The 13,373-nt window shown below is 47.6% G+C and overlaps 1 protein-coding gene across 4 annotated transcripts in view; it reads left to right on the top strand.

The window, feature by feature from the left end:
• The window catches only part of LOC309372766 (peroxidasin homolog), a 71,209-nt gene that overhangs the window by 38,318 nt on the left and 19,518 nt on the right, over window positions 1-13,373 (top strand). For all 4 annotated transcript variants that reach the window (XM_081916639.1, XM_081916638.1, XM_081916640.1 and 1 more), the window contains 7 exons: window positions 730-899; window positions 3,311-3,583; window positions 5,750-5,866; window positions 7,288-7,446; window positions 8,510-8,622; window positions 10,461-10,617; window positions 11,667-11,775. In XM_081916639.1, coding sequence (XP_081772765.1) covers window positions 730-899; window positions 3,311-3,583; window positions 5,750-5,866; window positions 7,288-7,446; window positions 8,510-8,622; window positions 10,461-10,617; window positions 11,667-11,775 — 1,098 coding nt within the window. The remainder of the gene's footprint in view (window positions 1-729; window positions 900-3,310; window positions 3,584-5,749; window positions 5,867-7,287; window positions 7,447-8,509; window positions 8,623-10,460; window positions 10,618-11,666; window positions 11,776-13,373) is intronic.

Below are 13,373 nucleotides of genomic sequence, written 5' to 3' on the forward strand. Positions count from 1 at the left end.
GTGTCATTTGTGGACCTTAAGGTGCTCCACGGGGCATACAGGGAGAGGCGGTCCCGTAGGTACGTGGGTCCTGACCTTACAGCCAACGTCAGTGGCAGTTCTGGATGTCTTGCCCTTGGTAAATGGCAGTCGTCCCCCCCACCTCGCACTCTTCTCTCCCCACATTTCCACATCAAATGCAGGTGCAGAGCAGGCGGCAATGTTCAGGACAGGAGCGCAAGGCAGCTGCTGTCACTATACGCTAAATTCTAGGACTACTTCGAAGACTCCATCAGAGTCCAAATATCAAGGAGTTCTGATTTCTGAGCAACTCCTGTCCCTAGCTTTACAGACAACTACCATATTTTTTGCTCTATAAGACACACTTTTTCCCTCCTAAAAAGTAAGGGGAAATGTGTGTGCGTCTTATGGAGCGAATGCAGGCTGCACAGCTATCCCAGAAGCCAGAACAGCAAGAGGGATTGCTGCTTTTGCTGCGCAGCTATCCCTTTTGCTGTTCTGGCTTCTGAGATTCAGAATATTTTTTTCCTCCTCCAAAAACTAGGTGCATCTTATGGTCTGCTGCGTCTTATAGAGCGAAAAATACGGTATGTGCATATCTATCTCTTGAGTTAGCGTATCTAGGGATGCCCCTGGCTGACTCTTGTTTAGGCTGAGCTAACGTGACAGTTTCCTGCTCCCAGGAGTTCCCAGATTCGGAGCGTTTAGATCTTCCTTTCTGTTTCTCAGCAACGAGATCGACATGCAAGATGATGGGCGTCTGAACCTCCTGCAGGATGGAACATTAATGATCCAAGATACCAGGGAGTCGGACAAAGGCGTCTACCAGTGCATGGCCAAGAATGTGGCCGGAGAAGCAAAGACCCAGGAAGTTGTGCTGCGCTACTACGGCCACCCATGTAATGGCTTTTAAAGATCCTCTGGAATTTAAGAATTGCCGCTGCATCCGTTAGAGAGCAAGCAGCCTTATGCTATGTTGGACGCATTGGTCCATCAAGCTTAGTACTGACTACACTGGCTGGCAGCAGCTCGCTAGGGTTTCAGGCAGGGTATGTTTCCAGCCCCACCTGGAGATAAAGGTAAAGGGACCCCTGACCATTAGGTCCAGTCGTGACCGACTCTGGGGTTGCGGCGCTCATCTCGCTTTATTGGCTGAGGGAGCTGGTGTACAGCTTCTGGGTCATGTGGCCAGCATGACTAAGCCTCTTCTGGCGAACCAGAGCAGCACACAGAAATGCCATTTACCTTTCCGCCAGAATGGTACCTATTTATCTACTTGCACATTGACGTGCTTTTGAACTGCTAGGTTGGCAGGAGCAGGGACCGAGCAACGGGAGCTCACCCCGTTGTGGGGATTCGAACCGCCGACCTTCTGATCAGCAAGTCCTAGACTCTGGGGTTTAACCCACAGCGACCAAGGGATTAACTCCAGAACCTTCTGCATGCAAAGAAATCTACTGCTGTCCCTTTCCATTTTAAGAGATGAATGGTGGAAAAATTTGGTTCAGTATCCTTCTAGTATAAACCAAGCACTCTCATTAATTGTGATTCTCGACGGGTGCAGAGTGGATCAGCAATAAGTCAGGTGTAGAGAACCTGTGGCCCTTCAGGTGTCATAGAATCGGGAAGTTGGAAGGGACCCAGGGGTCATCTAGTCCAACTCCCTGCAATGCAGGAATTAGACTCCAACTCCCATCAGTGGGCAGCCAGTGTGCTCAACGGTCAGGGTTGATGGAAGCTGGAGATCAGGAGAGTCACAGTTTTCCCACTACTGCTCAAGGCTTAATTCCTTTTTTTAAAAAAAAATAATAATATTTATTACTTTTAAAACTTACAAGAAAAAAAGAGAAGAAAAAAACAAGAAGAAAAAACAAAAGAAAGAAAAACAAAGATAATACAATACAATATAAACAATACAAAACACAACCTTAACACACTAAATTAAACAAAACAAAACAACATTTTAAAAAACATACATCATACCATTTCATTACTCTACCTTTCATTCCCTTGTTTCATCGACCTCCTCTCACCTCTCTTTTTGTATTCCACTTCTATTAATTGTTTCAGCAAATCCTTTCCATCTTTCTCTATTTTTTGTCATATAAATATCTTAACAAATTTTGTAACCTTATTTTCCATTAATGCTAAAGTACTTATTTATGCTTAACTCCTTATAACATTTCTACTAAAGTCATAAAATTTCATTCCAACAATTTTTCTAACACTCATTAATTATACAGTATTTCTATATATAAACTTTAATCTTTTCCAATCTTCTTCCACCATCTCTTCTCCCTGGTCTCGGATTCTGCCAGTCATTTCCGTCAATTCCCTATAGTTCATCAACCTGGAGATCTTCTGTCCGAGGCTCTTAACTCTTTTCCAAGTTCCTTCTGCAGGTGTTCTTCATATTCATTAATGCTGAAGAGCAGATCTCGGGGAGACTCCGACCTAACAATGCTTTTATTCCTTCTCAAGGCTTAATTCCTTTGTGGTGAAAGCCCCGCATACTTTGTATTGGAAAGTAAAATAGGAATCTGTCGGTTTTAATAGTGGAAGTGCTGGTAAGGAGACTCTTAAAACTCAGGGTCGTGGGTTTGAGCCCCATATGGGGTGAAAGTTTCCTGCATTGCAGGGGGTTGGACTAAATGACCTTTGGAATACCTTCCAACTCTGCAATTCTATGATTCTGTGACTGCATTGGGCCTGTACCTCTTTGTCGCTAAGACCACAAGACAAGCCTGCTGGTTCAGACCCAAAGTCTACCTATCTAGTCCAGAAATCTGTCACTCCCTATCAATCTTCATGCACTCTCATTCCCTTCTTTAACAGAGGGAGAATAATGACTGTCCTACCTTATAAGGTGGGATATGCAGGTGGCGCTGTGGGTTAAACCACAGAGCCTAGGGCTTGCTGATCAGCAGGTTGGCGGTTCGAATCCCCGCAACAGGGTGAGCTCCCGTTGCTCGGTCCATGCTCCTGCCAACCTGGCAATTCAAAAGCACGACAAAGTGCAAGTAGATAAATAGGTACCACTCTGGTGGGAAGGTAAACGGCGTTTCCGTGCACTGCTCTGGTTTCTCCAGAAGCGACTTAGTCATGCTGGCCACATCATGCTGTACGCCGGCTCCCGCGGCCACTAAAGCGAGATGAACGCCGCAACCCCAGAGTCGTCCGCGACTGGACCTAAAGGGCACCCTTTACCTTACAGGGCTGTTGTGAGAACATGCATTCTGAGCACTAGATAAATGCTAAGCACCAGCAACCAACTATCAACACCCAGTTCTTGTTTCTCTTTTGCTTTCAGCCAAACCCAGCTTTGTCATCCAGCCCCAGAACACGGAAGTGCTGGTTGGGGAGAGCGTCACATTGGAATGCGGGGTCTCCGGGCACCCTCTGCCCCGCGTCACCTGGGTGCTGAGCTCAGGGTCTCCACTGCCGCAGGACCCTCGCTTCACCATCACCAGCTCCGGAGGACTGTACATCCAAAACGTCACCTTCTCGGACCAAGGGCAGTACAGCTGCAACGCAAGTAACAGCGAGGGCTCCATCCAAGCCACGGCCAACGTCATCGTGCAAGGTGACCAAAACTCTTGGAACTTTGAAGTGTCAGGCATAGCTCTAATGGCTTTAGCCCAAGCGTAGCAGAGTTTTCCTGCACAGAGAAGAAGCTAGTTGAGGTGGAATGACTAGTCAGCTAGACTCAGAATAACTATTTACAGGATTTATTTAAAGGAAAAATAAAACCAGCAGAGTTTCTGCATACAAAACAAAGCAAAATAAATCCTTTCTTTCTCTCTCTCTCTCTTAACCATGCACAGCACTTCTACTCCTAACACACCCAACACAAACTGTGCTAGCATTCCTAGATAACAGAGTTGAGTGCTGGTCGTTAACCAATCAGAGTAAGTAGTTTCTAGGTCAAGCAGACCTTGGCTTTCTGCCAACAGAAATTGACACTGCCTTGAGTTAATTGTGTGAAGCCAGAATCTGTAAGTTTTCATGAGAACCAATTAACAGAAACTGAACAAAAACACACACAGTAACCGCCAGGGACAGGTGGACGGGCCGTTGTGCCAAAGTCAGGGAGAGCTACCTCGGAACAAAAAGTATCATATGTGAGAAGGGCCTCCTTTTTGAAATCCATGCCGTTCTGAAACTTTCACCCCACTGTCTTGATTCAAAATGGCATTGATTTGTAGCCAAACGAAAACGAAAACCTGCCCCTGTTCTCAGGGACAGCCATGCAAAATTTGGTTATGATGTCTTAAAGGTAAAGGTACCCCTGCCCGTACGGGCCAGTCTTGACAGACTCTGGGGTTGTGCGCCCATCTCACTTAAGAGGCCAGGGGCCAGCGCTGTCCAGAGACACTTCCGGGTCACGTGGCCAACGTGACATCGCTGCTCTGGCGAGCCAGAGCCGCACACGGAAACGCCGTTTACCTTCCCGCTGGTAAGCGGTCCCTATTTATCTACTTGCACCCGGAGGTGCTTTCGAACTGCTAGGTTGGCAGGCGCTGGGACCGAGCAGCAGGAGCGCACCCCGCCGCAGGGATTCGAACCGCCGACCTTTCGATCGGCAAGTCCTAGGCGCTGAGGCTTTAACCCACAGCGCCACCTGCGTCCCTGATGTCTTAAAAGTGTCCAAATGAAAATAAGTTTCCAAAATAGACCGGCACCCCCCAGCTTGGGCGGAAGTTATGCTCTGGGCCTTTGTGCGTATAAGAAAAAATTGTATAAATGGGGAGCCTAAAAAGCATCTAGCTCATGGGTAGGCAAACTAAGCCTACTAAATCCAGCCCGCGGATGGTCCGGGAATCAGCATGGTTTTACATGAGTGGAATGTGTCCTTTTATTTAAAATGCGTCTTTGGGTTATTTGTGGGGCATAGGAATTCCTTAATAATTTTTTTTCAATATATAGTCCGCCCCCCCCCCACAAGGTCTGAGGGACAGTGGACCGGCCCCCTGCTGAAAAAGTTTGCTGCCCCCTGATCTAAATGCTCACTTTTTCTGCTCTTCAGCAATCTCTCCCGCTCACTCTCCACACAATTCTCTCTTCAACTAGATGCCTGTATAGCAGTTTTGTCCTGATTTGCCTGAACAATGCTTTTGCAGAGGTTAAACCAGGGGTAAAGGTAAAGGGACCCCTAACCATTAGGTCCAGTCGTGGCTGACTCTGTGGTTGCGGTGCTCATCTCGCTTTATTGGCCGAGGGAGCCGGCGTACAGCTTCCGGGTCATGTGGCCAGCATGACTAAGCCGCTTCTGGTGAACCAGAGCAGCCCACGGATACGCCATTTACCTGCCCGCCAGAGTGGTACCTATTTATCTACTTGCACTTTGACATGCTTTCGAGCTGCTAGGAGGGCAGGAGCAGGGACCGAGCAACGGAAGCTCACCCTGTCGCAGGGATTCGAACTGCTGACCTTCTGATCGGCAAGTCCTAGGCTCTGTGGTTTAGACCACAGCGCCACCCGTGTCCCAGGGGTAGTCAACCCTTTTATACCTACCGCCCACTAATGCATCTTCCTTGATGGTAAAATTTTCTTATCGCCCACCAGTGCTCGATAGAACTAGCATTCAGCTTGTGCCGTAGAACCCCCTTACAGCCCACCTAGAATCCTGAAACGCAGTAGGGACCAGGTTGACAACCCCCAAGTTAGACAATGTCCAGTTCTGGGTGGAAAGGGATTTTTTTGCCATTCTTGAAAGGCCTGATTTCTGTTCTTTTTTCCCCTCCCTCAGATACTCCTAAGTTTTTGATCATTCCCACCGACCAGACCGTAACGGAGGGCCAAAGCGTTGACTTTCCCTGCTCCGCAGAAGGCCGTCCGCTGCCAGTCATCGCCTGGACGAGAGCAGGTATTCTTTGTTCTCCCTGTTCTTCTGTAATGATTTGAAGACTCCAGAAGCTATAAACATGCAGCATGCATAGTACCCAGCCTTCATCAGTTTGGTGCCCTCAGGATGTTTTGGATTACAACGTCCCTCAGCCCTGGACAGCACAGAGGTGATGCGAAGTTGCTATCCAAAACCTCTGGAGGATCAGGCTGGGTTGGTCGGGTCTATCACTCTCCCTCAGAGGTTGAAAGACCGAGAGGCCACAAAGGCTCTTTGCTTGCCTGCTTTTAGCTTTTAGCTTTTAATAATCTGGGCCAATGGTGTATTCACATAGATGACCTAACTGCAGCTATCACTGGGCAACTGCTCTCCCGTGGATCAACAGGAAGTGGGTTCTTTCAGCACTGTGTGGAGTAACCTCACTGCATAGGTAATTCTGCCAAGAGATCCCAGGGCACAATGTGCCCTGTATAATGCTCACGTGCCAAGCTAGTGCCCCACTCAGCCTTTCCAAAGCTCAGACCAGTGTGCTTTGAATTGGTATGTTTCTGAGTGACTGGGAGCGGCCGCTGAGACCATATAACACCGGTCCTGAAAGATCTCCATTGGCTCCCAGTACATTTCTGAGCACAATTCCAAGTGTTGGCGCTGACCTTTAAAGCCCTAAACAGCCTTGGTCCTGTATACCTGAAGGAGCGTCTCCACCCCCATTGTTCAGCTCAGACACTGAGGTCCAGCTCCGAGGGCCTTCTGGCTGTTCCCTTCCTGCAAGAAGTGAAGGGGGAACCAGGCAGAGGGCCTTCTCGGTAGTGGCACCCGCCCTGTGGAACGCCCTCCCACCAGATGTCAAGGAAATAAACTACTCTCTGAATTTTAGAAGACATCTGAAGGCAAGCCTGTTCAGGGAAGTTTTTCATGTTTGATGTTTTATCGCTTTTTAATGAATATTCTGTTGGGAACCGCCCAGAGTGGATGGGGAAACCCAGCCGGATGGGTGGGGTATAAATTATTATTATTATTATTATTATTATTATTATTATTATTATTATTATTAACATCTTAAGGGGTCATAAATTACCAGATCCACACCATGCATTCAAAGCACATCCAATGCACATTTAAAGCATGTGACGCCCCCCAGGCAATCCTGCAAACTGTAATGGCCCACTTGCAGAGCTACAATTCCCAACCCCTGTAACGAACTACTGTTCCCAGGGAACCACTGCCTTAAAACAGTCCCAGTGTTCCTCAGAACCAGCACCAAGCCTTTGCAGCAGCTGCCAGCTCCTCACCTAGATGCATTGTGGGAAATAAAAAATGTGGCTTGGCCCATCTTCCCAGGGCTGCCACCACACCTCATCAAGAACGCCCAACTGGAGCTGGCCTTGCCCACAAAAACTCACTCCAAACATGGCCGCCTTACGGCATGTCATTGTTGTTAGGTGGTCCGTTGCCAAGCGACCGGAGACACAGCATCCTCTCCACGGGCACCCTGAGGGTGGTCCGAGTGGCCCTTCACGACCAAGGCCAGTACGAATGCCACGCCATCAGCGCCATCGGGGTCCGAAGCTCCCCTGTGCAGCTCTGGGTGACTCCGCGAGGTATGTTTGGTTTCCCATCTTCTGCTCCTCAAATCGCTTTCCCCTCCTGGGGCCCTTTGAGCGTCTTCTCCAGTTGTTCCTGTTATAAGAAAAAACTGCTCCTTTTCCCTTATGGGGTATCCAAGAGTCCAAACAAACCAAACCAAACCTTCCCTGTTTAGGGAAGTTTTTAATGTCTGGTGCTGTATTGTTTTTAATATTCAGTTGAAAGCTGCCCAGAGTGGCTGGGGAAACCCAGCCAGATGGGCGGGGTATAAATAATAAATTATTATTATTATTATCCATATAGAGTCCTTAAAGTGGGTCCCCCTATCCGTAGGAGAAAATAACAGAGGCAAACCAGAGTATATTGAGAAGCAAAGCCTGATCTTTTTAAACTGTTGCAACAGGGTCCCCACAACCTGGAGGGAAAGAACTCCAAACAATGGTGCGCAAGTCCTTATATAGACTTTTGAAATTGCCCACCCTGTAGCCCAAGACACCCCCCCCCCCGAAACATCATACAAACATCACAGAAGGAGGCAGTCTACAGCAGAAATACTGTCTGCCAGGATTCCTGATAATGGTCACTGATTGCTTTACCTGGGCAGCCTGGCCATTCTTTTGTGATGGTAAATACTTTAATTCCTGAATCCAGGTCACAGGCTCATTCATACACAAATCTGCCCTTAAGACAGGTAAGCAAAAGACAATGGAGAGGCTTTCCCATTTCCTTCCTCCTTGCAGAGAAATATTTCAGGTCAATTTGGGAGAGTCCTGTACTATTTCGGACACGTGGCTTACGGTATATACTTATGTGTGTATTTTATATTTGAGACCTTGGAATTCCTCCTTTGGTAATCCTCACAGAACTCTACCTCAATGGTTGCCATTAATTTGATTTGATCTGATTTTATAATGAATTGATTTTTAGAATGCTTTATTATTTTTCTGTTGTTAGCCACTCTGAGCCCGGCTTTGACTGGGGAGGGTGGGATATAAATAAAATTTTATTATTATTATAACATTCCTGACCGAGAGGCTTGGGGTTTCTGCCTGACTCTTTCCTCTTCGCCCTAAACAGTGATTCCGGTCTTCCTTCACCCCCCGCAAGATATGGTGGCGGAGACTGGACAAGACATCGAGATCACCTGCGCTGCCCAAGGGGATCCACAGCCCACCATCACATGGGCCAAGGTGACAGTTTGTGGACAGAGAGAATGGTGGACTGAATGTGCAAAGCCTTTTCCATACCACCTCCAGTATCCGGGGGGGAGCAACGGTTACCGGTATTTTGGGTCTCCAAAAAGAGTTCAGGCAGCGCAGACATCCCTAATCTGAAGCCCGGCCCTCTGTCCCAAATCTCAAAGAGAACTTTAAAGAGTAAAGAGTGCATGCGAAGGAACACAGCCCAATGTGCCATGCGACCGTAGCCTGAGATGACTTGTCTTTTGCTGCCAATCGAATTTTTGCAATGCCTTTGCTGACATCTGCTGGACAGCTGGGTGAGACGCCGTAGCCTGCAAGCCCTAGTTTGCACTTGCGAGTACAGTGGCACCTCAGGTTAAGTACTTAATATGTTCCGGAGGTCCGTTCTTAACCTGAAACTGTTCTTAACCTGAAGCACCATTTTAGCTAATGGGGCCTCCCGCTGCCGCCGCGCCGCCAAAGCATGATTTCTGTTCTCATCCTGAAGCAAAGGTCTTAACCTGAGGTACTATTTCTGGGTTAGCCGAGTCTGTAACCTGAAGTATCTGTAACCTGAAGCATCTGTAACCCGAGGTACCACTGTATTCTGCTGGATGCCAAAATGTATCAGTTCACACAACTGTTTCTTCCTGGATCAAAGTCAGCATGAATTGGGTTTTTTCAGGAGACTTGCACGTGCCAAACAAGCAGCCCACGCACAGTTTGGGGATCAAGGTGTCCAATTTCATCTCATTTTTTTCTGGGGAGGTACAATTTGTTCCAGGACGCGGGTGGTGCTGTGGTCTAAACCACTGAGCCTCTTGGGCTAGCCGATCGAAAGCATGCCAAAAAGTTCAAGTAGATAAATAGGTACTGCGATGGCAGGAAGGTAAACAGCATTTCCGTGCGCTGCTCTGGTTTCGCCAGAAGCAGCTTAGTCATGCTGGCCACATGACCCGGAAAAACTGTCTGCGGAGAAACGCCAGCTCCCTCGGTCAATAAAGCGAGATGAATGCCTCAACTCCAGAGTCGTCTGCGACTGGACTTAACTGTCAGGGGTCTTTTACCTTTACAATTTGTTCCAAAACAAATTCGTCACACACATTCGTTTGCACATGCAGATATCCATTGAAGGAAAGCAAGTGCTTGCACACTTGCAATCATCATCATCATCACTCTGTTTTGGCTTTCTGACTCAGTCAACACATAAAAGAAGACTGGAAGGGATACGTTCTAGTTTTGAATGCACTTCCACATTAGTACAGTAAAAGTCTTCTTTAAAAAAATCAACCTTTGAAATAGAAAAATAGCTCACCTACTGATTTTCTATTTGCATTGTGGTTTGCTTGTCTTAGCACAGAGGAACATTCACACATGTGATGCACCCCTCCCCCCATGCATTCCCACCCCATTCTCCTGTGTGCATAAAAAGGTAAAGGGACCCCTGACCATTAGGTCCAGTCGCAGATGACTCTGGGGTTGCGGCACTCATCTCGCATTACTGGCCGAGGGAGCCAGCGTACAGCTTCTGGGTCATGTGGCCAGCATGACTAAGCCGCTTCTGGCAAACCAGAGCAGCGCACGGAAACGCCGTTTACCTTCCCGCTGGAGCGGTACCTATTTATCTACTTGCACTTCGACGTGCTTTTGAACTGTTAGGTTGGCAGGAGCAGGGACTGAGCAAGAGGAGCTCACCCCGTCGTGGGGATTCGAACCGCCGACCTTCTGATGGGCAAGTCCTAGGCTCTGTGGACTGTGCCACCTGTGTCCCTTCCTGTGTGCATAGCCTGCGCCAAAGCTGAACCTAGTCTATCCAAGCTCCAAAACCTCTTTCCCTTGCATATCAGGAAGGAATTCAGATCACAGAGAGCGGCAAGTTCCACATCAACAGAGAAGGGACCCTCTCCATCCGAGACCTGGGGATGGCTGACCAAGGGAGGTACGAGTGCGTAGCCAGGAACACATTTGGGTTCACTTCCAGCACCATGCAACTGACAATCACAGGTGAGAGCAATCTTCCTTTGCATCTGCAGTGTTAGCCTGGTCATGCAACCTTCCCCAAGTTGGCGCCCTCCAGCTGTTTCGGACTACAACTCCCACTGGCTGGTGCTGATGGGAGTTGTAGCTTGAGGGCGCCAGATTGGCAGAGACTGGTCTAGTTGGAGCCAGTTTGCATGGCTGGCTTTTCTGCACCCCTGTACCCTTATACAATCCATACCAACATGCAATCCTAGATCTACATTTTCTTTTATTTTTAAAAAATATTTTTTATTTTATTTTATAAAGAAATAAATGTACAACAAATTCAATTGCAAATCCATGCTCTGAATCTCGAGATTTTCCCTCTTCCCTTCCATGGGTCCTAATATCAACATTTACATCTGCATATCAATCTGTTATCCACTTTTTGAGTTGTCCATAGTTTTTGTTACCTTACAGGTGAGATTAAAATCCTCTAGATCTACATTTTCTAAGCAGGGTTGTCACCCAGTTACAGAAACCCTAGTTGATTAAGCATGTACATTTTCTTGATGATTGATTAGCTGGTTGATTAAATCTGCATACATTTGCAAAATATTCCCCCCCCCCCATAAAATTAAAAGGATTCTTTGCAGATCCCTGCCTGTAGCCCCTTCTCTGGGTGACACAACGCAGCAGGGAGCGTAGGAAGCTTTCTTATGAGTCACACCATGGCTCTATAGCTCTATATTGTCTACACGGACAGGCAGCAGCTCGATGGGGTTTCAGGTGGGAGTCTTTTCCAGCCCAACCTGGAGAAACCTTTTATTTGAAACACAGATCTCTGCCACCAATGTGTGCAGTGCAGAAGGTTATGCTAAAAAGCAAGGGAAAGGCATTTATGGGTGCAAGAAAAAGCAAAACTATTCTTATTGTTCTGACATTTTCACATTCCAAGCAAACTCAAAATATGTGCTAGGAGCTGGTGTATTGGGCGGTAAGGTTACTGTTTTCAAAGGCAGATGATTCTAAAATGGAAGTGGTTTAAATTTTGAATCTCTTTCCCCCCCCCCACCTTTGTGGTTTAAAAAAAGCTACGAACGTTGGCAGAAGCGGTGACACCTTTGTAGCTACCTCGATCCAAGAAGCCATCAGCAGTGTGGACCACGCCATCAATTCTACGCGCACCGAGCTGTTTAGCAAGTAAGACCGTTTGGAGAATAAATTCACATTTACCGGGGCAGATGGGAAGGCCGCACAGATGCAGAAGCCATTTTGTGTGGGGAGGGCAGTTTTGCGGTCATTTCCCACCCTGGCTGGGTCTAGACACATCAAAGAAGCGATTCGGTTAAACACGTTGCAAATTCCATACAGAGAAATCCCGTTAGCGGAAAACGGGACTTCACAGCACCATCTGGTGTCTCAGTGTTATAAAGCATATAAAGCACTTTATCTTCACAAATTTAGCAGAATCCCCAATTGTCACTCGGCCAGGGACTTCACGGGAAGTAGGAATTGCCACGCAAATGGAAAAGGAAGCAGGAATGGCTTCATTCCACCTGTCTGACTGTGGTCAGGAGTGGAAATGAGCCAAGCAAATTCAATCTTTCACATCATTGTTTTCTTAAGTCTGCAAATGACACATACCGTATTTTTACGTGTATAACATGCCCCCATGTATAAGACGCTACCTATTTGGGGGGGTTCAAACTTAAGAAAATGGGGGGAGATTGCCCAGAGTTGTTGAGCTTTTGTAGGGGCAATATTGCTGAAAATTGCTCACCTGTCTGACCTGCGCTGCCGCAACCGCAAATCACCCACACTTATTGCTGCAGCAACAGCAAATAAACACCAGCCCTTTTCGCAGACACCAAGAACCCCGCGGCAACCTCCAGCTAGCAGAACCAAACAATCCCATGTCACCAATATGCACTGACTATGTATAAAACGCATTCCCCCCATTTTTTAGCATTCTTTTTTTTGGGGGGGGGGGTTGAACCTCATCTAATACACAGAAAAGTGTTATTCTAAAGCACCAAAGCTGCAGCAAGCAAAGGCAGCACAGTCTGCTGCTTGTGGCTGGAAAGCCAAACAGGAAGTTTGTGACTGTTGCCATGGGAACAAAGGGGCAGTCCTTTCTGTACTGAGCACCGGATGTTAGCTCAGTGGGTTTGTCATATGACCTGTACAGGATGTACATGGGTGGAGTCTGAGTCTCTCTCTGTTTGTTGAAGAGAGCAGACATGTTTATTGGATGACTGCTAAAAGACACAAATAAAGACATGTAGATACGTTTACTGTCTGTGTCTGATTCCCCTCCCTGGGGATATGCAGGGAGGAGGAGAGGAGGAGAAGCAGTTGGTGTGTTTTCCTCACAGCCTGAGGAAAATCGCCGGAACGGACCTCGTGTTGTTTATCCTGCCGGGAGTCGCCCGAGGGAGGTCTAAGGAATTCAGCCGGTGCCTGATCAGATAGGCACATACCGATGACCGGGTAGCAGAATTCCAACATTGGTAGCAGAGGATGGTTCCTGTTTTCATCGCCCTCTGCATCAAGAAGTGGCTTCCATGGATGCCTGAGGTGAGAAAGCTGATTCTCTGCAGCCAGAAGCTGACCAGAGCAAGCTGGAGCAAAAGCCACGGAGCCCAGGTATGTGATTTTCGGGCTTAGAAGAGTGGATGCAGATTGAGTTATTTCTCTGCTTCGAGGGAGCAGCGTATGGGAAACAGCTCCAGTTAAAAGTGAAACCGCATACCAAACGTTCCTGTGGTTTCTTCTCCAAGGGATTGGAATGTGCTGTT

Source organism: Podarcis melisellensis, assembly GCF_964234715.1.
Source record: "Podarcis melisellensis genome assembly, chromosome: 6".
In the NCBI taxonomy this organism is placed as follows: domain Eukaryota; kingdom Metazoa; phylum Chordata; class Lepidosauria; order Squamata; family Lacertidae; genus Podarcis; species Podarcis melisellensis.